The sequence below is a fragment of the Tauraco erythrolophus genome, chromosome 18, assembly GCF_009769465.1.
Source record: "Tauraco erythrolophus isolate bTauEry1 chromosome 18, bTauEry1.pri, whole genome shotgun sequence".
NCBI lineage: Eukaryota > Metazoa > Chordata > Aves > Musophagiformes > Musophagidae > Tauraco > Tauraco erythrolophus.
Window position 1 is genome coordinate 17,839,342 of NC_141482.1, and position 24,922 is coordinate 17,864,263.

The window sequence follows — 24,922 nt, forward strand, 5'->3', positions numbered from 1 at the left end:
GCAGCCGCGTGCGGGCAGGCGGAAGCTGCGGGTGCCGCGCGGAGGAGCTTCCGGCGGAGCGGGCGGTGTTTCGGGAGCGAGTGACGGCAGCGGCGGCGAGAGGGAGCGCGGAGAGCTGCAGCCATGGTGAGCCGGGCGCTCCGGCCGCGGCGCAGCGAGCCCTGCTCCGCCCCGGCGCTCGGTGTAACGCCGCTCTCTTGCAGACGGTGGGGAAGAGCAGCAAGATGCTGCAGCACATCGACTACCGCATGCGGTGCATCCTGCAGGACGGTCGCGTCTTCATCGGCACCTTCAAGGCCTTCGACAAGCACATGAACCTCATCCTCTGCGACTGCGACGAGTTCCGCAAGATCAAGTGAGCGGCGCGGCACGGCCCACCGTGGGCGGCCGGGGCGCCGAGCGCTGCCCCGCCAGCCCCGTTCCCCCGCCGGCGGCGCCGGGCCCCACTGCCCCGGTGCAGCGGAAGGCCCCGGGGCCTCCTGCTGCTCAGAGCAGAGAGCCGGCACAGCAGCTGGGCACCGACCGCTGCCAGCTTCTGCAGAAAGTCATGAGCTTAGTCCCATCCATCAAATCCCCGAATTACCAAGGTTCAAGGGGCGCTTTGCTTCAATTCTTTCATAATAACCGAAATGTACCTTTCTGTGATGCAAACGTAGCCACTGTAACAGTTCCAGAAGCATCATGGGGGAAAAAAATGATGGAGATAATATGCATCTTGTGTTTAGACTTCTCTGTATACTTGGTTTGAGGCATAACTTGGCGTGTATGGTAGCTTCTCCCTCTCTGGAGTAGACTGGTCATATATTCTATTGCAAATTCAAAAAGCAGTATTGATTTGGCTTGCAATATATTCTTTTTCTTCACATTAGACCTAAAAATTCAAAACAGCCAGAGCGTGAAGAGAAACGAGTCCTTGGTCTTGTCTTGCTGCGAGGAGAAAACCTGGTGTCCATGACAGTTGAAGGACCACCTCCAAAAGATGTAAGGAGAATGAGTGCAGAGCTAAGGAGAAGGGGAAGGGACAACTGATAAATTTGCTTCCTCGCAGGGGAATGCTACTACAGTATTGTCCTAGACTTCCAGATGCTGTTGTGACTAGGTCAATGAATTTCACTGCAGGAATTTCTGATCCCTGTGTGGGCTTGGACATTAATTGGGCAAAGGAGAGCTGTGGGCATCCCTAGGATCTGAGGAATTTTGTTCTGATAAATCTTTCTTTTTTTTGTGGGGGCGGTCTCTATTTTCAGACTGGAATTGCCCGGGTACCTCTTGCTGGAGCTGCTGGAGGACCTGGAGTTGGGAGAGCAGCAGGGCGGGGAGTACCAGCTGGTGCACCCATGCCACAGGCTCCAGCAGGATTAGCTGGCCCTGTCAGAGGAGTGGGAGGACCATCCCAACAGGTGAGATGCTGTGACCCATTAAAAAAGAGTTGTTGGCTATATTCTGGCATGGCTCTTAATTCTTGGTACCACTATAACGCAAGAAGCCAGTAAAGTGCAAGAACGGTAATCTTAGTTTCCGTTACTAGGGAGTTTGAGCCTAGCGAGGCTTTTTAGGTACTAGATCCCCTTAGGAACTCTTTCTTATAAGACGGAAGAAACAGCTTGAAAATTGCAGCTTCTTGCACAGAATTCAAGCAATATCCACTGAATTGTATTACAGGTTTGTAGTGTTATTTAATATGTTAAGAGGAGACTGGTGTAATTTTCTGAAGGGTAATAATTTAAATCTTGCTCATTTTTTAGTTATCAATGTAAAGCATATGTTGTGCTGTTTCTCTGTGAACTTGTTTATTTTGTTTACAGGTGATGACACCTCAAGGTCGTGGAACAGTTGCAGCTGCTGCTGCAGCAGCCACTGCTAGCATAGCAGGAGCCCCAACTCAATACACACCAGGGCGTGGGGGTCCTCCTCCACCCATGAGCAGAGGAGCACCTCCTCCAGGTAGGAATTAGTGGGGCAGCAAGGAGCTCATGTTATGTGGCAAAATTGGTGATAAAGAGGTATTTATCTGGGTCTAATGAAGATCTGGTATTACGGAGCATTTTTCTGATCTCCAGCTAGTGCCTTGAATATTCAGCTGGATTTATATGCTTGTTTTTTCTCTGGCATAAGGAATGATGGGACCTCCTCCAGGCATGAGACCACCCATGGGCCCACCAATGGGAATGCCCCCTGGCCGAGGTGCTCCGATGGGAATGCCACCCCCTGGCATGAGACCACCACCCCCAGGAATGAGAGGTGAGCAGAGGTTATCTTAAATGCCTAGAAGCTCCAAGAAGTCATAACATAAATAAAATGTTTGGTGATACATTTCAATGCCTCCCTAGCTGTGCTCGGTGCTAAAAAAGGGGTCCTAAGGCCACTTTGGGCATGGGGAAAATGTCTTTCTGGTTTAGCCTCGCTTCTTTCCTCTTCAACTCTGTCCTTTATTCCCAGGACCCCCTCCACCTGGCATGCGACCACCAAGACCGTAAGATATTCTATAATCTACTTTGAATTGTAAGAAGACTGATGAAGGGAATATACCAAGCAGTACCACCTGTCAAAGCTTTGCTATGTATATTTTATATTTACTGCTTGTAAAGTTGGCCCTTTTTAATAAAGTTGGAAAACCTAATACTTTGTCACTGTTGTATTGGTCTATTTCAGGAATACAGCTGTTACATTTCACTACTACACTTTAGTCACCCCAGAAGAAAGAGCAGATTTGAAGCAAAAAGCTCAATTTGTATTGACAGCTTAGAAGTTAACAGTTGGTCTGGGCCATTTAAGTCTATAGTGGTCAGTGTTCTTTATAGGAATTAAAGCTTATCAATGAAATCTGTCAAGGCTGATGGAAAAAAAAGTCTGTTGGGAAGAGTTTTAACATTTTCATGCAATTAAGTATGGGTTACTGATCAGAATTCTCCTTGCTTTATTCCAGTGGAACAAGTACAATGGTGCCTATATTACGAATGCAATCTCTCATGCTCTGCATTAAGCTGCTCCTTATTAGCCTGCAGTAAACCTGCTTGATCTTTATAGGTGAAGCTGCATTGCTTCTCCTAAAAAAAATAAAGCCAGGATGAGCAAACCTATCATTAAGTACATCCAACAATGTAAACCAGCCTGTATTCTGGTTTTAGTCTTCCCTTCTTGCCTCATCGTACAGCTGCTGCCTCCTCCCTACCTTTTGAAGATAGTACTTTCTTCAGATCGTAGAGTAGAATTAAACCAAATCTCTTGGAGACTTGTTTTAATTCTTGTGACTGATCTCTGAAGCTATCTTTGCAATAGATAATCTTAAAAACTTTTTTCCCCTATTTTAGAAGTACGCTCTGTCCCACAGAAATCCTTGTCAGCCATGTTAATTGAGATCACAGAAGTGTATGAACAAATAAATAAGCGTTCTCTGGTTTTTGTCCTGAAGACAACTTGACTTACATGAACTAGAGGTCTAACAGAAAGATGTAACATATCCCAGCTCTCAGTTGCTCTAGCTATCCAATAAAACAGTGTAAACTTTGTAAAAAAAAAAAAAAAAAAAAAACAAACCAAAAACCCAACCAAAAATCAATCCTTTATTGCATAGGCTGCTGAAGATGTTTTCACATAAGGTCTTGAACCAGGCACTAACAAACATCTAAAAGCTATTCCAGAACTTGAAGAAAAAATATTCAATTTTACTGAAGTTGTCTCCTTGCAATACAAAGAAATCCAGGCCCTGAAGAGAGCGTGTCTGAAACTACCCATTTGGTAATTACGGTTCTTACTTTCTCTTGTACCTGAAAAAGAAGATATTTGAAATTACATTTCACTAGCCCAAATCTCAATGAAAGATAAGGAACAGCACTGAGCGTTTTCTAGGCAATGCTCTCCCAAGCAGAAGCCTAGGAATGCTATTAAAGGCAGTATCCTTAATTGCCCCCAGCATCAGACCTGCAGTAGGAGGGTAAGCTACTGCAGAACCAACAAACCTTTTAGCAAGGGCCTTTAAACAATCACAAGAGGAGGAAAGAAAGCAGGAAAAAAAACCCCTTGAATAAGAAAGAAGATGAAGATATACCTGGACTTGGATTTGAAGTTTCCTCCTTTCCTATGTTGGGCCATACCCAAGCGTTTTCGATCTTCAAATGATGGGCTTTTTAAAGAGAGGGGAGGGGGAGAGGTAAGACAAAAACCACTGAAGTCACATCAATAGCACAGGTACTTCCGCAAGAATCTCTGCTCTGCCTGCATTTCCCCCCAGTATAAGCCAAAGTAGCCCTGAGAAAGTCCAGAGATGCAAAAAAAAATCCCCTCTACTGAAGTCTGGAGTAAAGTACTTCCACTAAGACATTACCCAGCACGGTACTGCTTCAGAGCCTTCCTGCTTGTGTTGGTAAGCTCTTCGTCAAACACAGACGATTTTTTCTTCCGCTTGAGGCCTAACACAGACACAATCGTCAGAACGTTGGTTGTAAAGAGAAGGCCACAACATCATCTTGTTTACTAGAACCCAGTAGCCTTGACGACAATTAGCCTAAACATCAGGAAAAGCGATGACTCCTCTCTGCAAATATGCACCCTGGCCAGCACTAGTGGTCATTCCTTTAAAGATCGGTGCCTCACTCTATACAGATTACTTTAGTTTACCTATTTGTAACAAAGTAAGTGACATAAGGTCACTTACTGTAAGTGTAAGTCAGCTGTAAAAAAAAAAAAAGCGCCCACCTGCTGGTACTGGCACTGGTTCCTCTTCTGGCAAGACTCTGGCTCTCTTTGCTCGGCGATTCCTTTTTGCCAGCCGCTCAGCATACATTTGAGATTTCAAGATTTCAAACTGTGATCTCTCCTCTGGCTGAAAGGTGTTAAAACACAAGTTTACAGTAATGTGAGATTTTGCTAAGGGGAAAACTTGGATAGGCCACCCGAGGTCTCACTTGTCCATTAATGTACTCACTGTCATTTGGACTTTTTTCTGTCTGTCCTGCATAAATTTCTTCCTTTTCTTTTTGCCTCGTAATGCTAGGTCAAACTCCTGCAGGGCTTTAGCCACTGGAGAGATAAAGACAAACACGGAATAAAGAATCTCTTGAAGTACAGAGCAGAGTTCAGTTGCAGCTATGGAATTTAACATGGCAGCAGAGTTATGACTCACGTTTCTCTTTCTTCCTCTCCTCACGGGTCTGAAACCAGCTCCGCTCCAAACCCTCACCCACAGTCTCTTGTTTTCCAGTCTCCAGCTGCTTCTTTGCCCTATTGATCTGAGATAATTCAGGCAAGAAGTGAGCTCATGGTGGCTAAAAAACCATCTCTCTCTTCCCTTTCTAAAGTAGGCAGATTATGTACATTAGGGTGACCTCCTTATGCACTATAGCTACTCCAGATCCTAAAAAAACTAAGGTTAAAAAAAAAAAAAATCCTAAAAAACCACTTACCTGGGCCTCTGACTGCTGCATCTCACGTTCCTCACGCTCCAAGCACAGAACAGCATACACATCTTTCTCTAGCTTCTCAATCTTCTCTCGAAATTTTAGTACAACATCTGAAAACAACACAATATGAACACAAGAAGCATCTCATATAAAGTCCACCTTGTTTTTCAGCACCTCTTTTAGTGTCCCTCTGTACCACGATATTCCCCATGTACTGCTTTCCTGTTTTCTACCTCAGTGAAGTGTGTACCTTGGGGGAGAATTCTGGCTTTCACTGGTGTTTTGGCAGTCTTCACAATATCCTTCAGCATCTTGCGCTCCTCCTCACCCACAAGTGAAACTGAACGACCAGCCCTGCCTGCTCTTGCTGTCCGACCCACTCGATGAACATAGTGTTTGGTGGTGTTGGGCATGGTAAAATTGATTACCTATAACAGAAATGGTGTTAGCAGGGAAAACATTAAAGGACTCACTAAAAAGCTGAGCACTGCAAATACTCACTGTTTTGACACCTTCAATATCAAGTCCACGTGCAGCCACATCTGTAGCTACCAGAATATCGATCTGCTCATCCTTAAAGCGCCTGAGCAGGGAGATAGCAAATGTATTAGCAATGAATAGAGCAATTCACCTCTGCCCTAAAACTTCCAACTCCTAACTTCTTTTTTGCCTATGATTGCCAACTACTAAGCCTGCTAATACCTGAGTGCTTCCAGGCGCTGTGCCTGAGAGAGGTTCCCATGAAGCTCACCAACCCGTAGGCCCATCAGCCCAAGTAGGATATGCATACGGTGCGCTTGCTTCTTGGTCTGGGTGAAAAGCATCACATGATCTGGGAAGGTTCGTGTCAGTAGAGCTGAAAGAAAGTTCTCTCAGGAGCCTGCTTCATAGTCACCTATCAATTCCAGCTTTTTTTTGCTCACTAACCTGATACAATGGCCTCACGGTCCCCCTCTCGGTTGGCTCTGATCCGGACAAATTCCTGCCGCAGGAAAGGGGCAACATCTGTATTACTGTTCACAAAAATGCGGACGGGATTTTTCAGGGAAACGGAAGCCAAATCTTTCACCTATCAAAACAGGTTAAGGAAAAAACAGTCCACATTATCTCTGGTAAAAGACCAGACAAACTTCTATTCAACTTTCTGTCTCAATATGCTTCTCAGTAGCCTGTCTTACCTCCTCTGTCATTGTGGCAGAGAAAAGCATTGTCTGACGGTGGCTGGAGCACAACCTGATTATTTCCTTCATCTGTTCCTCAAAGTATTCATCCAGCATCCTACACAGGAGAAAAACAGCAAGGTAAGGCAGCTTCCTCTGCTTCTAGCTAAGAAACACTACTTAAGGCAGGGCAACAAAGACTGCCCTATAGCCTGCGAAAAGGAAAGCAGAAAACTACCATCTCCTTTTTCACTGCTACCTTGCTTAGCCTACCTGTCCGCTTCATCCAAAATCAGCACCTCAACACTGCTCAGGTGGAAAGAAGGGCAGTTGTGGAGATGATCAATCAGTCGCCCAGGAGTGGCAATAAGAATGTCTGGCCCAGAACGAAGAGCTGCTTCCTGAGTCTTCACATCTAGGCCACCTGAAAGAGAGTAAACATGGACTACTGACTCCCTAAGCAGGTTGCAGTAGAGTACAGATGCAAATTGCCTGAGGTATGGGAAACAACTCAGACTAACACCATGTTCACAATTAGAAGTGACCTCACCTTTTCTTTCTCAGAAACCTACAAACAAAAAGTACAGTACGGTATTGGAAAGTGGGATTTTAAAACAGCACACCTACTAGACGCACGCCTGCAATAACCGTACATTCTCCAGTTTTATAACACAGAATTCCCAGTTCTGCACAGCAGTTTACAGCAAGCTGCACAGTTCACATAAACAACTTAATACTCACCTACAGCAAGGCAAGTTGTGACACTGCTGAACTGTGCCAGCTGTTTTGTGACCGAGTGCACCTGAATACCCAGTTCTCGTGTTGGCACTAGAACCAATACCCGTGTTATTGGAGCCTGACGAGGTTTGTAAATCAGGCGCTCAAGGACAGGCAAGATGAAGGCAGCTGTTTTACCTAAAGAAGAAAATTAAGAATTACTAATTATTGTGAATAGCTAATTCTCCATGTTTCCTGTGCCCTGCTCAACCCCCTACCTGTCCCAGTGGCAGCACAGGCACAAATATCCTTCCCCAGAAGACCCACCGGGATACAAGCCTTCTGAATTGGGGTTGGCTGCTTGAAGCCAAGAGCTGTGATTGCCTACAAAGAAGATTGAGCAATTAAATTCTGTCCCTGGTATGGCCGTAACTGGAGTACTGTCTCCAGTTCTGGACTCTCGAGTACAAGAGAGACGTGGACATACTGGAGACAGTCTAGCAAAGGGCCACAAAGATTACGAAGGGACTGGAGCACCTCACATATGAGGAAAGGCTAACAGAGCTGGGACTGCTCAGCCTAGAGAAGACCTGAGGAGGACCTTATCAGGGAGACTGAAATAGGACAAAGTCAGGCTCTTTCCAGTGGTGCCCAGTGACAGGACCAGAGGCAATGGGCACAAACTGAAACACGGGAGGTTCCCTGTGAACACCAGGAAACACTTTTTCACTGTGTCACAGGTTGCCCAGACAGGCTGCAGTGTCCATCCTTGGAGATACTCAAAAGCCATCTGGACACGGTCCTGGGCAACCAGCTCCAGGTGGCCCTGTGTGAGCAGGGGCTTGGACAAGATGACCTCCAGAGGTCCCTTCCAACCTCAGCCATTTTATGATTCTGTCACAGGTCTCTCTCAAGATAGTGTTGACATATTGCAAATCAAACAATGGCTTCCATTATTTGGGAACAACAGCTCCTACAGGACTATCACACTATCTCCCACATAACTTCCTTTTCAGAAAGGCTGCAAAGAGAATAGGAATTTGACAGCTCTGATTGGTGGAAGGGAGGCTGTATAACACTCTTCATAGTAACGTATGTAATAACTAAACTAGGTAAATACCTTTAGCAAAGGTCGTGAAAGATTCATGTCCTGGAATGACAAGTTATCATCATATTGAGAGGCATCTTCAAAAAAGCTCTCTGCTTCCTAGAAACAGAAACAACAACAAAACTGGAACAATACAAGGCAGCAACACAACATGTTATTAATGGGCTCTGGGCTGTTTTTTGAGCTACAGTTAACCAAAGTCAAATTCCTACAGAAGAAATGCTGGAGAATGACCTAGTGTCATTCTGTTGAACACTTACAATTTCTCCCTTTTTCGATCTCCTCTGTTCCTTCACTTTGACTGTATCTGCAGAGAAAGAGAAATGTGACAGGAATTAACAAGCACAGCTAAACACGTAACAAGATATGGTGACTACTTTCATCTCATACTGTCTACTCTGAATGAGCTAGTGAGGGAGAAGCCTCAGAAACAAGTACAGGCATGCAATGGAGTAAAATGCCAAGCAAATATCCTTCCTTAGGGACAAGTTCAACTAAAGTACTATGGCTATCATTCAAAATAAGCTTGACCAAAATCAGAGGGAAGATAACAAAAAATGAGGCTCTTGCCCACTCCCAGCAAGGCTTCACTACATTTTCTCCAGTGAACCAAAAGCCTGTCAGATTGTTGCTCCTGGCCATCTCTCTACATACTGCTAATACCTGCTTTTGTGAAGATAGTTTCATCATCCAATGAATACTGAGACTCCACATCTTCCTCTTCCCTACTGAAATCCCCACACTCCCCCTTTTTGGTTTGATTAGCCTCAGTCTCTGCATCTTCATCTCTCACTTTGGTTTGTTTAGCTTCTCTTTCCTAGATAAAGATTTAAAAAAAAAAAAGATAAAAAAGAAATGTAAATCCTCTGTGAGCTTTTGTTTGTTTTTATCATGAGGCCATTCACAGATCCATGGTTTTGCATAACCTTAAGCATTCACAATTCGGCATTCTCAACAGTCCAGCAACACACCAGGTGTGACTGTAAACCCAGCGGAGGCGACGAGCTGCAGACTGAGCCCCGCACCTCAGGCTGCTTTCAGAGCCTGTGCCTCCGGAGGGAGCACAGGAGAAGGCCGAATGCACACAGACTTTTCAGTAACGAGAGAGAAAGGACCTGACCTGGAGCTTCCTTTGCTGTCTCACTTTCTCAATCTTCTCATCCAGCGTCGTAGCCGCTCTCTAGGCAGGAAATCACAAAAGCGGCATTGTAAGAGGAGCCCAGGAGAGCGGGGGGCACTGCGGCCTCCAGGCGCTGCAGCGCCAGTCCCGGACCGGGCCTCACCTTGCCGCGGAGCTGGCGCAGCGCTGCCGCCCAGGCGCCTTCCCCGCCGGCCTCCGCCTCGCCGAAGACGAAGCCGGCACTGAAGTCCCCGCCTGTAGGGCCCCGCCGCCAGGGGCCTGGCGCGCGGCGCAGCTCCTGCGGGAACGTCGATAAGCAACGACTCGGGACAGTCGGGACAGTCGGACCGGACAGCCCCCGGACGGCCCCCGGACGGCCCCCGCCCCGCTCCGCGCGATCCGACCCGGCCCAACGCAACCCGGGCTGACTCTCGCCTGACCAACCCGGCCACGATCCGGGCAGTAGGTCCTGCCCGGCCTCACCTCCTCATCCTCAGAGCCGCCAGACTCAGGCTCCTCGGGCCCCGCATCCCCCTCGGCGATAGTGCCCACCAGTCCCAGGCGCTGCAGCATGGCCGCAGCCCCGCAACCCCGCCCCGGAACCCCGCGTCACGTGAGCCCGCAGCCCGGCGTGCGCGCAGCCGGCGCGAGCCCGCTTGTGGGTGGGGCAGCGGCTGCCCCCGCCCCGCCCAGCGGAAAGGAAACCGAAACCAGGGGCGCCGAGCGGGGGCGGTGGGAGCTTCTGGATCGTGGTAGGGTGCCGCCGGTATCGGACGAAGGGAGAGAGGTTCTGTATCAGGGCCGCCGCCCGCTGGTGGCTACCGGTACCGGGGGAGCGAGGGCGGGCGGGAGCCGCTGCCCGCCGGTGACGACCGGTACCGGGGGAGCGAGGGCGGGCGGGAGCTGCCGCCCGCCGGTGACGACCGGTACCGGGGGAGGGAGGGCGGGGGCCGCTGCCCGCCGGTGACGACCGGTACCGAGGAGGGCGGGCGGGCGGGGGCCGCCGCCCGCCGGTGACGACCGGTACCGGGGGAGGGCGGGCGGGGGCCGCCGCCCGCCGGTGACGACCGGTACCGGGGAGGGCGGGCGGGCGGGGGCCGCCGCCCGCCGGTGACGACCGGTACCGGGGGAGGGCGGGCGGGCGGGGGCCGCCGCCCGCCGGTGACGACCGGTACCGCGGGAGGGCGGGCGGGGTCCGCCGCCCGCCGGTGACGACCGGTACCGGGGAGGGCGGGCGGGGCCCGCCGGTGACGACCGGTACCGGGGGAGGGAGGGCGGACGGGGCCCGCCGCCCGCCGGGGACGACCGGTACCGGGGGAGGGCGGGCGGGCGGGAGCTGCTGCCCACTGGGGCTGAGGGAGGGCGGGCGGAGGCCGCTACCCGCTGGGGGAGGGCGGGCGGGGGCCGGTCTTGCGGGGAAGTGGAAAGTGAAACTTTGGTCGGTGGCAGGGCGCGCCTGGCGGCTCCCGGGCCGTGCGGGGAGGGCAGCAGCGCTGAGCAAGACGGCGCCTGTATTCGGATGCGGGAGCGGTGCAGGCCCCAGCGCTGAACGGTGTTCTCGCCCAAGAGAGCTGCGACGTCCTGCAGAGGAGTCACGGGGCCGAGCCATGGAGAGTGCTGGGCAGGAGCCTTGTTCCCGGCAGCCCCGAGCTGGAGGGAGAGGTGAGAGTTGTCCGGTGAATGCAGGGCAGAAGGCTGTGTAAGGCCTGGGGAATGGTGCTGGTTCGGGCGCATCCACTCGTTCCCTCACTGTGTGTAGTGTGATTTCTTCTCAAGCCTAAATTACAGCATTTTATTATTTGCCTCCAGAGTCTGGCTGGGGCCATGAGGTGATGATGTGCTGCAGCCGTCTCTTTGCTAACTCTTTCTGCTAGTATTCAGTGCTTCCCTAAGCATTCTGTTGAGAGTGTGACAAAGGCTGTATGTTCTATGCTTCCTGCTACTCTGAGAGGCTGGATTTTGTTCAGAGGGTCTGTGTTTTCACTGTGCTATATACAGTCAAAGTCAGTTGCTGCTGCCTTTGTTATTATTTCAATGACGGCTAACTCCTGAGGAAATCCTGCCCTGTGCAGGAAACTTCCTTTCTTAATTCTGCTTTCTGTTCTGTGGAAAAGGATTTAGTTTTTTAGTGTCTTCATGCCTTAACATCTTAAGTGATCTCTAGGCATGGCACTCTTTTTAACAGTTAGAAAATGAGGTACAAAGGAAACACCAGTTTAGAAGTCTGGGTGCAAATATAGTTGTGGTTTTCTAACTTGATACCAAATGTCCAAAATACACTGCCAGGCCAAAATGCTTATGCATTTGTGTTGGGAGGCAGGTTAATGCAGTTGATTTATAATCAAGGAATGTCTGTTTGTTGTTTTTTGTTTTTTTTTTTAATGGCATGCAGATCATTGGGAAGCTGGCTTTATACGAAGAGGCAGAAACAGAACAAATAACGTGGCAGGCCAGGCAACTCAGTTAGGGGAAAGCCCCCAAGCCAGTAATTACACTCTTCCAGCTGGGCAAAGAGAGGAGAGATTTGGTGGTTGCATTTGGAGGGTTCCTCAATCAAGCAAGAATAAACCAAGAATACAAGGTGGACAAGGCGACAGTGGAGCCACAGGACACTGGAATGAACAGGAGAATGAGGGAAGGAGAATGAGGCATCGAGGTGGACAAGCACATGAGAGGGCCAGAGGACCGTGGAATGAGCAAGAAAATGAGGGTAGGGGAAGGAGGTATCAAGGTGGACAAACACATGAGAGGGCCAGACAACCCTGGAATGAGCAAGAAAACGAGGGCAGGGGAAGGAGATATCAAGGTGGACAAACACATGAGAAGGCCAGACAACCCTGGAATGAGCAAGAAAATGAGGGTAGGGGAAGGAGGTATCAAGGTGGAAAAGCCGAGGAAGAAGCTAGAGGGCCGAGGAATGGGCAAGAAAATGAAGATAGGGGAAGGAGGAGGCAATCTCAGGAGAATACTCATTTTTACCAGAACCCTACCCCAAGGGGTGGGCAGCCTCAACAAGTCAAAAAGATTGGCTACAAATTCCTAGAAAGTCTCCTCCAGAAAGATTCTTCAGAAGTTGCCATCACGCTTGCTTCCAGTTCTGGTTTGAAGGAACTTCTTTCCCAAACAGCTATGAAACCCGGTTTCCTTCAGCTTGTTTGCCAGGTGCTTCGAAAAGCATGCAGCTCCCGAATGGATAGACAGAGTGTCCAGCAGCTTCTTGGAGTGGTGAAAGAGTCCAATTTTCTCAAGATTTGTCTGCCACAATATGTGTCTGACATGATAACAGAAGCAGTCCCTGCTGTACGTCATCAGTACCCTGTGCATATTAGCAACATCATTTCACTTCTTCAGGACCTGATCAGTATTTTCCCAGCCAGCTCTGTGCAGAAAATCTCGATTCTCTTAACAGTCTTGCCAGCATCCATAAATGCCCTGAGAGCTTCTGGTGTGGACATTGCAGAAGAAACAGAGAAGAATCTAAATAAAGTCCAGATGCTCGTGCAGCATCTGCAGGAGAAGAGACGTGAAGGCACACTAAGGGCTGATAACTATACTCTTATGCAGCCTCCGACTGATGGTCAAGAAGAAATGTATCGTACAATGACCATTTACCCGACATACAATGAGGTACACCGTGATGAGAAACCCTTTCTACGTCCCAATATTGTTTCTGGAAGATATGAGAGCACCAGCATTTATCTTGACACCCATTTCCGGCTTTTGAGAGAAGACTTTGTAAGGCCTTTAAGAGAAGGTATCTTGGAGCTTTTGCAGAGCTTTGAGGACAAAGGTTTGAGAAAAAAAAAATTTGATGATATCAGGATCTACTTTGACACACGCATTATTACCCCTCTTTGTTCCCCGACTGGTATTGTTTACAAGGTCCAGTTTGACATAAAACCATTGAAGTTTGTACGATGGCAGAATTCCAGACGGTTGCTATATGGATCCCTGATCTGCATGTCCAAAGATCACTTTGAAACATGCCTTTTTGCCACTGTTTCTAATCGTGATAATGCCGATCTTGCCCACGGGATTGTGCAGCTATGTTTTAATGCGCAGAGCCAGGCACTGCTGGCAGAGGTTCAGCCCTCAGACTCCTTCCTCATGGTAGAGACGACTGCCTACTTTGAGGCCTATCGGCATGTGTTAGAAGGGTTACAGGAAATCCAGGAAGAAGATATCCCATTCCAGAAGTATATAGTGGAATGTGATGCACAGGTGAAGAAGCCAACATACCTGACAATGGATACTGCCTACAACTTTGCACCCTTGATGGAAGATCCTCTGTCAGATGACGAGATGTGCCCTGATGGTTTGAGAAGTCAAAGTGTCTGTGTTCTAGATCCCAAGCAGTGGCCTTCAATGGAAACCTTGAGATTAGATGAGTCTCAGATGCAGGCATTGAGTCTTGCACTCACCAAGGAGCTGGCTATTATCCAAGGACCTCCTGGGACTGGTGAGAAACATATGCTTTAATTCTCTGTCATTTAAGGAGTTCTTGACTTGCCCATTTAGGGAGACTAACTTCAGAGAAAGCCAGTAGTACCGTCTCCAAAACTTTAGTCCCATACCTAATTGATGCTTGAGTAGCTCAGTTAGCATAAGCTGTGGAGAAGGTTAAAATATCCTCAAATACCCATATCTGATCTTCTGTATTGCCAGTAGACACTAACTGCACTGTTGACTCTGCTTGTGTACTGGGGTGAAAAAAATTTGAGTCGTCTTTGATAACATGGTACCTCTTGCTGTGCAACAGTCCTGTGTGTCTTCATAGCATGTTAGAATGTCAGGAGTGTCCAGCCATGATCCTCTGTGTGAATAAAGCTTTACAAGATTAACTGTAATTGTTTTAAATGGTACCTGAACTCAACAAGCACCACTGCTTTTATTCCACTAGTTTGTGGGTATTTCATGTACAGCCCAATGTCATGTATGAAGTCAGTATCAGAGTAGGTGGGGGAATGCAGTGGCAGAGGAAACTCTAGGTCCAGGTCCAGTGTATTAACCAGAAGGCAATATGGTTGCAGAGCATGGCATTAACTACCGGCCAGAAAGACAATGTCATGCTACTTTAGTTACGTTTTGTAAACTAGTTACCTCTAGGGTCAGCTCTCTCGGCGCAGACCAGATTTGCTGCCTAGAAGGAATCTTGTATCTGTTTTTGATTCCTGTGTTTTAAGGCACCCCGTAGAGAGTGGATTACCCTCTTCTAATTCTGAACTTGTTTTGCAGGGAAGACTTATGTGGGTTTGAAGATTGTTCAGGCTCTCTTGACTAATAAGCATGTGTGGCAAAGCAGTGTCCAGAAGTCTCCCATCCTGATAGTCTGCTACACTAACCATGCACTGGATCAGTTCTTAGAAGGTAAGAGTATATGACAAATATGATGGAGGGTCAGGTACAAATTATAGTATAACTTACTCTGTCTTCTGGCATGATGACCTGCCCTTTTGACTTTTTCTAGTGACTTTAGCCCCATTAATACGCAAAGGGTGTTCTCCCTACCCTTTTTCCTACTAGAGAAAACAAAGCTTGCCTCTTGAGTACTAGAATTTTTCTTTCATTCCCAGGAATATATCAATTCCAAAAACATGGGATGGTGCGTGTCGGGGGCAGAAGTGGCAGTGAGGTCCTGAAGCAATTCACCTTGAGGGAGCTAAGGAAGAAGAGTGAATTCCGATACAACTTGCCAATGCATCTCCGCAGAGCCTATGTGAATGTATGTGCGGACTTCACTGGAGATGATGGGACTGGGTTGCCTGTGCATTGAAGGAGCTAACTAAACTTCCTCCACACCTGTTCTTTCACTTTGTCTTACACTTATGTCAGCCTCTTAATTATTCTGCCCTTGTTCACTTTATAGGTTTCTTGTCCTGCTATTTCTGAACTTAATTTCTCTCAATATGATGATGCCTCCCTTCTCTTTGTTATGAGTAGATAACCAGTGAGATGAAACAGGCTGAGCAGGAGCTCCATGAAGGAGCAAAGCACTTAGAGTGCACAACATCCGGAGTTCTGCATGAGCGCCACTTGGAAGCGTGCATAGCGCCCCGGCACTGGCACAGTTTGATGAATGGCCTGGTAAGAGAGGTCCCTTTCTTCTGAGTCAAGCAGTTCCAATATATACTTACTACCCTTTCTGCTAATGAGTCTGAGGTTCCCCAAGCATACTTCTTAGCATCACTTGGCCAGGAAAGTGAGGGAGTGAATAGCAAGCTGTGCCAAGTGACTGTAGTCCAGACTGGGCAGGGCAGGCAGGGGCTTTAAATTTTGCTACTCTAAACTGCAGGGATTCTAAGTGATCTTTATCAGCATAAAAAAAATACAAATGTCCAAATGAAAGCCTCTTAAACTGAAGGGGGGCTGCTCAGACTTTCCATCTCTGAAGGTCTCTCAGGGGGCTTGTCCCAGTTGCCTGCTGCTGCAAGGTGCTGCTTTGGCATCATCCGAAGACTCTGAAGTGCAATAGACCTGGCTGATTTGACTTTCCTTATATTAGGATGATGAGGAGTTTTACTACAGTGCTTCTCAACATTCAATGATTCTGGAGTGGCTGGGCCTTGGTGTAACTGTCTTCACCCCGAATGCTGCAGAGAATATAGGGGCTGAGAATCCAGGTAAAAAAACCAGACAAACCCGCCCCTCATCCTTTACAGGTGTGTTTGCCTAACCAGTGCATGTGCGCCAGAAAAGAGACTGCTACTTAATAGACATTGAAATATGCATGATACTGTAAGGTAGTGGAATGGAGAGTAACCTTATTTTCCACGTAGTGATCTCTCTGCTGCATTATGATTCTGCTAGCGTGGCTGTGGCTTACTGGATGTGACTGGTAACTCTCACAGGTGGTCAGCAGGATAGAGAGGAGGAGTGGGAAGGTGAAGCAGAGGAGGAGCTTTTGGAGATCCCAGAGGAGGCTGACCTGATTCAAGCTGACAGAGAGATTGATGATGAAGAGGCAGCAAAGCCTCAGGGAAGAAAAGAAGAACACAGAGCTGTTCATGAACTAGCCAGCATGCTGTTGGCTATGAAGTTGGAGGATCAGGAAGAAGGAAGAGCCCAACCACAACAGAATACTATGCAGTGGGAGGTAACTGCATGCACTAGCATGCTCTGGCTCTGCTTGACTGTGTAGAGAATAACACGGAGATGCTAATATAGAAGAATCTTCATACTGTAACTGCTTATTGAGGAGATTTTTTTTCCTGCAGATAACTGCTGCCCAGAGGAAGAAAATGAAACAGAAGATGAAGGCTGAGCTCCGTAAACTGACTGCAATGACAGAGTTAGAGGCCAAGGCTGTTCAGGATCTGTGGCAACTTGACCTGAGTTCCCGCTGGAGGCTTTACAGGTGAGAAAACTGTTTTGCAGGGTCTGTCAGGCAAATGTTTCCTGGGACTGTTCCAGTCTGCAAACGCTTTTTGTCAAGTCACAGTGTTTCTGTCTGTATCCATTCAACTCCTTATATGAACATGCGTTCTTATCTTCCCTGTATTGCATGGGCATTGCTGTCATCTCCATGGTGTGTGCTTGGGACGAAGTAGAAATGCTAATAATCTCTTGCCCAAAAGACACAGAGGAAGTTTTGAACTGAATCCACTCAGAACTTCTGGATCATTATCCTATTCCCCTTGCTGTGTGTGACAATGGCGCTTTCTTCTCAGGCTTTGGCTGCAGACCTATCAGGGGTTTATTCGACGGAGGATTCTGCAGCATGAACAGCGGTATCAGGCAGCAGCAGAAAGGCTGACAGAACTGAGGCTGCAGGAAGATCTCTGCATTCTCAAGGAAGCCCAAGTTGTGGGCATGACAACTACAGGTGCACAGCAGTTGGGAAGCAAACTAGTATTGCACTGCATCCAGTAAAATGGTTAAAGAACCTTGTTGCTAAAAGATTAGTATTGTGTGCTTCTTTACAGCCTGGGTCAGGCTCTGCAGTAGTCTGAAGCCTTTTTAATCTCTGACTCCCTTTTGCAAGCGTGTCTATTGTGCAAGCTGTCAATTAACTGCATAAGCAGCTTCTGTGCACTATTGCACTCCTTCCATATCGAGCTGCATTCTTCTAATAGAAATGCTTTACTTCTTGTGCCTGAGTAAAGTACAGCTAGTATCTGCACTACTATCCCCACATCACCTTCTGGTGATGGTAATGTAAAGGTTGTTGTAATATGACCCTTTGGAGAGACAATTTTAGGTTTATTTATGTGTTGATCAATGTATTGAGTAGATATCTTATGCTTGAAAAGAGGGCTGAGAAAGGGCCAAGGCAGGTTTAGGACTCTAATGCCCACCTGTCTTCCCTAATAACTCGTCATATAGAAGCCGTCCTTGGTATGGTGCTGTTTTAAACTTCAAAAAGCTGAGTCTTGAAATGGGGAATCTTGGGAAGAACATCAGTCTTTTCTGGGACACAGCCTACTTTCCTCCCTGAAAACTCCTGTCATACTGCCTGCATGTAATTATACTCTGCTAAGATTTATCTTCTCTCCTTGCTTAGGTGCTGCCAAATACCGTCAGATCTTGCAAAAAGTAGAGCCGCGAATTGTCATTGTAGAAGAGGCAGCAGAGGTGCTTGAGGCTCACACCATTACTACTCTGAGTAAAGCTTGCCAGCATCTCATCCTCATTGGAGATCACCAACAGGTAACGTTATGACTAATGCCTCTAACTGTTGTGCAAATTGAACTAGAGCCTTTTAACCAAACGCCATATGTGAAATGTTGCCAAGACTTAGTGCTCCCCAGCTTCCACAAATACAACGGATCCCGTCTCCTGTAGTTCTGGAGTAGAGCTCCTGTGGGACTTGTCTTTTAGTTTAATTGATATGATTTTACATGTACTTGTACCCACTTCAGTTGTGACTGTATCTAACTTTGATATTTAGCACTTCTGCAAGCATCCAGTCTCTGGCCTTTCTGTGGGGGACCATTGACGGAAAAAGAGATGAGTGAAAAATCTTACTAATACATAAGAAAAGTACTAAAACATGGACCTCCTATTCCTTCTCTTTCAGCTGCAGCCTAGTGCAAATGTATATGACCTGGCCAAGAATTTCAATCTGGAAGTCTCTCTCTTTGAACGGCTGGTGAAAGTCAATTTCCCCTTTGTCCGTCTGAAATACCAAGTGAGGAAGAGCTATAAAAGTCTCCATTGCATTTGCATTTATTTTTTTTTAAGTTTGTAGTACGCTTAAGTTTATATTTCTACTCTCAAAGCAGCCTAAAAGAAAATAGCCTGCTATTTAATTCCCAAGAAAAATGGTAAGAGCTGCCGAACTGTCACAGTGTTCCAGTATATTTCCGTTTATTCAGTGATGTTGTCCATAGCACTGTGCTTCCCACATGTTCTAGCACAATGAACGTGGCTTATTGTGGCATCTGAAACTTCCAGAACTCTGGAGACTGACAGCACAAGTCTTTTCAGGCTGCTTCTCACTAAATTGCTATAGTCATCTGTCTTGGTGCCTGGAGAAGTTAATTCTACCTCCAGCAGTCCTGTATTAAAACTACCTAGGAAGAGCTCTCATGTAGTGGTTAGGATGAGGTGCTGGCTTCTGTTGTTCAGAACAGTGTTCTTAGATTTGCACTGAAACCAGCATTCTTATTACAACAACTTTGCCAAATGATTTTCTTGAAGATACTCTACTACTCCCTCCCCCTGTAATTGCTGGTGGTGGCAGTGGTGGGGTGGGGCAGAGTGGGGATTGGGAGGTGCTCCCTTTTTGACTCTTACTGGAAAGTCATCCTTGTTTTGTATTCAGCCACAGTCTGTAAAGTGGAACAACAGAATATTGGCAGGGTAATATGGTGCTCTGTCCTCAAGACTGATAGAGCTGCTTTGTGTTTCAGCACCGCATGCGTCCCGAAATTGCCCGGCTTCTCAGTCCTCATATATACCAGGAGCTGGAGAACCATCCCTCTGTCCTGAAGTATGAGAATATAAAAGTGAGTTTTCAGCAATCCACGCAATTGCTTTTGTCCCCTGTTACTGGCTAAAATGCGTTTTTGTAAAATACAGTGTTCAAGGATTTCGGATTCTCAGATCAAATTTGGTTATTGAAATTTATGCCTGAATCAAAGAAATGTGTGATACAGAATTAGGCAAGTAATTTGTAGTCCTTCTGGCATTAGTGATGGTGGATGCTGGAAATGGATCCAGTACTGGTGACTTTAAAAGAACAGTGAAAAATGGAAGAGAGACCCAAAAAATTTCAGGAGATTGAAAGCTAAGAAAAAATCTTAAATTAGAGACTTAAAGCGTAATATGTGAAACTCCAATGTAGGGTAGGTGACTTGATTACTGGAACCTTCCTTCCTTAGGTTCTGTTTGGGCATTTTACCAATACACATCATCTGCAAACAAGATTTGTTCAGCTTAAAAGTATAAAGCAATCACTTATTGGCTAACACACACAATAAACAGCTAGAATTTAATAAGTTATAAGCATTAGTCTGCTTGCCACACCTTAAGACACTTGAACAGTCTTTGCTATAGTCAGGCAGGTATCAGTCAGAAGTGTCAGCCTCTGCTTCTTCCTTAATGTTACTGAGTTTCCATCTTAACACTAACTCCCTGTTTTCTGATTTGTATTTTCTCACCCTAAATAGGATTTTGTATCCCTCCATGTTGGTTCTTTTCTTGCATCTTTGATCTATTAACAGTCAAATCTCTATCTGTAATTTTACCTTTCTTATCTTGCATAGCCCTGTTCTGCAGACTTGCTCGCAGCTCTTTGTCGCGACTTAACTATTTCCCCAGAAGTCTGAGCCAAGGTTACGCTGCTGTGCTGTATCAGAGCTAGGCCCTGGATCTCTAAAACACAAGAGACTGAATACCCTGGGAGAAAGAATTGGAGGTAGTTACAGAAAGAGGGTCACAGTAGCTTAGCCTACATAAATCTCTCTTCATGAAAAGACAGTACTAATTAGTTAAAAGCTCTTTAACTGGATGAGGAAAGCATACTGAAAACTATAGCAAAATGCTGAAGCCAGACGAGAAAATTAGTACCGAAGATGACTTAATTACTAGAATAAGCTATCTGGGAAAGCAGCAGGTCCTCTTTTGGTATCTTGAAATCCAGATCAAGTATTTTGTAGAAGATGCTTTACTTAAAGCAAACAAAACCCTGCTCCCCACTCCCAAACTCAACCAAACAAAAACTCAACCACCAACAAAAACCCCACCCAAAACATACAACAACTTAGGAGACCACAAAATTTTACCCCATTTCTCCTATGAGAAGCTATTCTGGCGAATCTTGTGGTTTCATCTGGCCTCGAAACAAACTCAAGATGCCAAAAGGCATCAAAATTGAATCTTCCCATCTAGTACAATAACCACCCATAGGTGGTCACTGAATTAAATTGTACAACAGTGGACACTATGCCGCTATGAACACCTTGGAAAACTAGAGATCTGTTTGATCAACAAAAACTGTTCTTTCCTGATAACGATTTCTGGGTTTTGGCACACAGCCCAAGAATTTCTTATAGGTAGAATTCCAGTTAATAGGCAAAAAATAAAGGTACTCACTCAAGGCAAACAGACTTTTTGAACAGGTGAGCAGACAACTCTACACCCCTGGAGCTCATAAGTGATTACTGGAGTCCCTAGTGTTTCTAGTTTCCCTGGTGGAAAAGCAATCCTCCTTGTTTCTTTGTTTTTACTGTAGTAACAGAGAAGGCATGCGGGTGGTTTTTTTTGCTTGGCAGTTTTAGGCAAGCGCTAAGCCCTGTGCACTGGTAACTTACTGTGTCTCTTCCACGTGGCCAAAACAAGATGATGTTTATACCATGAATGTGAAGTGGAACTATGATGATTTGAGAAATGTTATTGGCACTTAGTCTTCCCTTTTCTGTAACTAGTAAAGGTACAGTAGAAACAACTCTGAAAAGATAGGGAATAAAGTCATCCACAGGAACTGATTTCATATTAGGATACTGAAATGACACTGAGATGAAGTGTGATTAAGCTGTCATGGTTTAGGCTGCTCTGGCAACTAAACTGCACACAGCTGCTTGCTCACCCTCCCCCCTCCCCCCCCCGGGATGAGGAAGGGAATTAAAGGAGAAAAGGGAAAGAGACCTGTGGGTTGAGATAAGAACAATTTACTACTACTATATATGAATATATACAGATATGTACAATGATAAATATATACAAATGAGTGATGTATGGTGTAATTGCTCACCGCCCCTTGACTGAGGCCCGTCTCGTCCCAAACTAATGATCCCGAAACAGATAAGTCCCAGTACCACAGTCCCGGGTGAGCGAGAGGCCTGAAAACAGAGAGAGAGAGAGACAGAGACAGAGAGCACTCCGAGAATCTGAGCGTGAGAGCCTTGGAAGAGCAAAGGCCCTTCTTTCCAACTGTCCCTCATTTTATACTGGACATGACGCTGCATGATAGGGAATACTTATTGGCCAGTTTGGCCTCAATCCTAAGTCTAAGTACAAATAATAAGGAGAGTTGTGGACTCTGTGTCCCGGCCATGCTCCCCCCTATCCTGTTGTGCTCCTGCACGCTGGCAAGAACATGGCAAGCCGAAAAGTCCTTGAGACCTCAGTGCCAACTATAAACATCAGTGTGCTGTCAGTGTTCTCGCAAGTATCAGACTAAAACCAAAACACGGAGCTCTTCTGGCTGTTAAAAACAAGAGCTAACTCTGTCCCAGCTAAAACCAGGACATAAGCTTAAATTTCTATCTGATGAATATGCTGTGGAAATCTAAGAGGAAATCTCCTAAGTATACAGTAACTGCATATTGTAGTCCTCTCCTCAAGAGTCCTCCTGTCAGTGGCTGACTGGGGACATGGAAACGGGCTGCAGTGACAGAAGCTAGAATTCTGACATTGTTTTATCTTGTTTCAGGGGGTCTCATCTAACCTCTTCTTTGTGGAACATGACTTTCCTGAGCAAGAGATCCAGGAAGGGAAAAGCCACCAGAACCCACATGAGGCCCAGTTTGTAGTGGAACTGTGCAAATACTTCTTGTGTCAGGATTATCTACCTTCTCAAATCACCATTCTCACTACTTATACTGGACAGCTTTTCTGTCTGCGTAAGCTCATGCCAGCCAAGACCTTTGCAGGTGTGAAGGTTCATGTAGTAGATAAGTACCAGGGGGAGGAGAATGATATTATTCTGCTGTCACTTGTGCGGAGCAACAAAGAGGAGAGAACTGGGTTCTTACAGATCCCTAATCGGATATGCGTAGCATTATCCAGAGCTAAGAAAGGGCTGTACTGTATTGGAAACATGAGAATGCTTGGCAAGGTTCCTCTCTGGAGCAAGATCATTCACACCCTTCGGGAGAAAGGTCACATTGGCCGCTCATTGATGCTTTGCTGTCAAAACCACCCTGAAACCAAAACAGTGGTATCTTCAGCAGCAGACTTCAGCAAAGTCCCAGAAGGAGGCTGTAGTCGTCCCTGTGAATTTAGGCTGAGTTGCGGACATGTTTGCACAAGGGCGTGTCACCCATATGACACACAGCACAAAGAGTATCAGTGCCTGAAGCCTTGTCAAAAGGTGCTTTGTGCAGATGGGCACCGCTGTCCACGGTCGTGTTATGAGCCCTGTGGACCATGCATGGTGATAGTAGAGAAAACTATTTCTACGTGTGGCCACCTGCAGATGGTACCGTGCTCTACTCCAGACAGTGAGTTTCTTTGCCAAGAACCTTGCCAGAAAAAGTTGAACTGTGGGCACATATGCAACAAATTCTGTGGGCAGGAATGCACTAAGCGGTGTCCTGAACCGGTTACAGTCATGCTGAAATGTGGCCACAACCAGCAAGTTAAATGCTGGATCACTGAGGAGATGAAACATGAGAATCTTGTGGAATGTAAGACTAAGTGTTCTGCCACACTGGAGTGTGGTCATGTGTGCTCAGGTTCCTGTCATACCTGCTTTGAAGGAAGATTTCATAAGCCATGTAACAGCCCGTGCAAGCGCTTCTTGCTCTGCTCCCACAAGTGTCAGCAGCCTTGTACTATAGAATGCCCTCCCTGTCAGCTGGAATGTCAGAACCACTGTATCCACAGTAGGTGTAAAAAGAAATGCGGAGAGCGCTGTTTTCCATGTGCCGAGCCATGTGAGTGGCGGTGCCAGCACTACCAATGTACCAATCTTTGCTCTGAACCATGCAATAGGCCTCGCTGCAATGTACCATGTGCTAAGCTACTGGGCTGTGGTCATCCTTGTATTGGATTGTGTGGAGAGCCCTGCCCAAAGAAGTGCCTTGTTTGTGACCGTGAGGAACTCATCCAGATCTTTTTTGGCTTTGAGGAAGACCCAGATGCTCGATTTGTACAGCTTGAAGACTGTGGCCATGTGTTTGAGTCCCAAGGCCTTGACCATTATATGGATGAAGATGATGATGTCATCAAGCTGAAGGTATGCCCTATCTGTCAAACGCCTATCAGAAAGAACTTGAGATACGGCACCATTGTGAAAAGGCGGCTGGATGAGATAGAAAAGGTGAAAGAGAAAATCCAAGGCCCAGCCCAGGAAATTGAGTCTAGCAGACAAAGACTGCAGGCTGCACTGGCAGGGAATGCTGTTCTGCAGAGGAATCTACCTCTTAAGTACCTCATGCTAGAAGAAAAACTAAAAGCGGCTGATCTCTCCACAAAGAGTATCGGACTAATTGAGAACCAGCTTAACTTCTATGAACGCCTAGCAGACCTAACCAATTCTATGCGCAATATTGACGTGAGTGAGAGGAAAGGGCTGAGGAAGCGGCTGGATGAAGTCCAGGAGTGGCTGGATAAGCCACGCCTTACTTTTACACAACAGGAGCTCTCTGACCTGCAGTCTGAGATCCAGAGGCTGACCCATTTGCTGAGCCTCTTGGCGAGGTGCAAGGGTGCCAGCGGGATGATCACCCCTGCGCTCGCAGCAGAGATTGCTGGTGCACGTGAGATCCTGGAAGGGACAAAGAAATTCACAGAGGAGGATGAGGCTGCAGTGAAGGCTGGCCTGGAGAGGCTCTGCGCTGCCCTGCCCCTGTCAGGGCTGGGCATCTCTGAAGCTGAGAAGGTGCAGATCGTCAGTGCCATTGGCTGTCCCCGTGGCCACTGGTTCAAGTGCAGAAATGGGCACATCTACGTGATTGGGGACTGTGGGGGGGCAATGGAGAGGAGTAGGTGCCCCGAGTGCCACGCAGTCATCGGGGGCACGAACCACGCTCTGGACAGCACCAACAGCCTCGCCCCGGAGATGGACGGCGCGACACACGCGGCCTGGTCCGAGGCAGCCAACGTCCTGCTCAACGCCGCGGAGCTCCGCCGCCTGCTGTAGCGGGGTGTCCGCCTCGGGGCGCCGCGCGGGCTCTCCGGGCGCTCGCTGTCGCGAATAAAGCGTATCGCTGGCCCTGTCGTCTCTGTCGCAGTCGAGCGCGGGCCGGGGCGG

The 24,922-nt window shown here is 47.2% G+C and overlaps 3 protein-coding genes across 6 annotated transcripts; 2 read left to right on the forward strand and 1 right to left on the reverse strand.

Moving 5' to 3' along the window:
• Window positions 1-45: 45 nt before the first annotated feature.
• On the forward strand, window positions 46-2,551 carry SNRPB (small nuclear ribonucleoprotein polypeptides B and B1). Its single transcript, XM_086622841.1, has 7 exons — window positions 46-126; window positions 204-355; window positions 870-981; window positions 1,248-1,400; window positions 1,806-1,944; window positions 2,116-2,241; window positions 2,440-2,551. The coding sequence occupies exons 1-7, from the start codon at window positions 124-126 to the stop codon at window positions 2,475-2,477; spliced, it is 723 nt and encodes a 240-aa protein (XP_086478967.1). The 5' UTR covers window positions 46-123; the 3' UTR covers window positions 2,478-2,551.
• Window positions 2,552-3,549: 998 nt separating this feature from the next.
• On the reverse strand, window positions 3,550-10,077 carry DDX27 (DEAD-box helicase 27). Its single transcript, XM_086622712.1, has 21 exons — window positions 9,988-10,077; window positions 9,668-9,802; window positions 9,505-9,564; window positions 9,048-9,201; window positions 8,645-8,691; window positions 8,397-8,483; window positions 7,555-7,660; window positions 7,301-7,474; window positions 6,833-6,983; window positions 6,578-6,677; window positions 6,327-6,468; window positions 6,102-6,255; window positions 5,901-5,982; window positions 5,650-5,827; window positions 5,403-5,509; window positions 5,123-5,228; window positions 4,925-5,019; window positions 4,696-4,822; window positions 4,325-4,409; window positions 4,049-4,123; window positions 3,550-3,767 (listed from the first exon to the last, which is right to left on the reverse strand). The coding sequence occupies exons 1-21, from the start codon at window positions 10,075-10,077 to the stop codon at window positions 3,752-3,754; spliced, it is 2,271 nt and encodes a 756-aa protein (XP_086478838.1). The 3' UTR covers window positions 3,550-3,751.
• An 881-nt stretch (window positions 10,078-10,958) lies between these two features.
• On the forward strand, window positions 10,959-24,811 carry ZNFX1 (zinc finger NFX1-type containing 1). Of its 4 annotated transcripts, none has more exons than XM_086622828.1 (14): window positions 10,959-11,175; window positions 11,897-12,377; window positions 12,420-13,963; window positions 14,740-14,871; window positions 15,078-15,226; window positions 15,445-15,588; window positions 16,007-16,124; window positions 16,353-16,597; window positions 16,719-16,858; window positions 17,172-17,326; window positions 18,005-18,150; window positions 18,521-18,631; window positions 19,356-19,451; window positions 22,379-24,811. In XM_086622828.1, exons 1-14 carry the CDS (start codon window positions 11,112-11,114, stop codon window positions 24,809-24,811), a joined length of 5,958 nt encoding a protein of 1,985 aa, XP_086478954.1. In that variant the 5' UTR covers window positions 10,959-11,111. The 4 variants fall into 4 exon arrangements, with proteins under 4 accessions (XP_086478954.1, XP_086478957.1, XP_086478955.1 ...); XM_086622831.1 differs by having other exon boundaries at window positions 11,897-12,310; window positions 12,386-13,963; XM_086622829.1 differs by having other exon boundaries at window positions 10,959-11,166; window positions 11,897-12,310; window positions 12,386-13,963.
• Window positions 24,812-24,922: the final 111 nt, after the last annotated feature.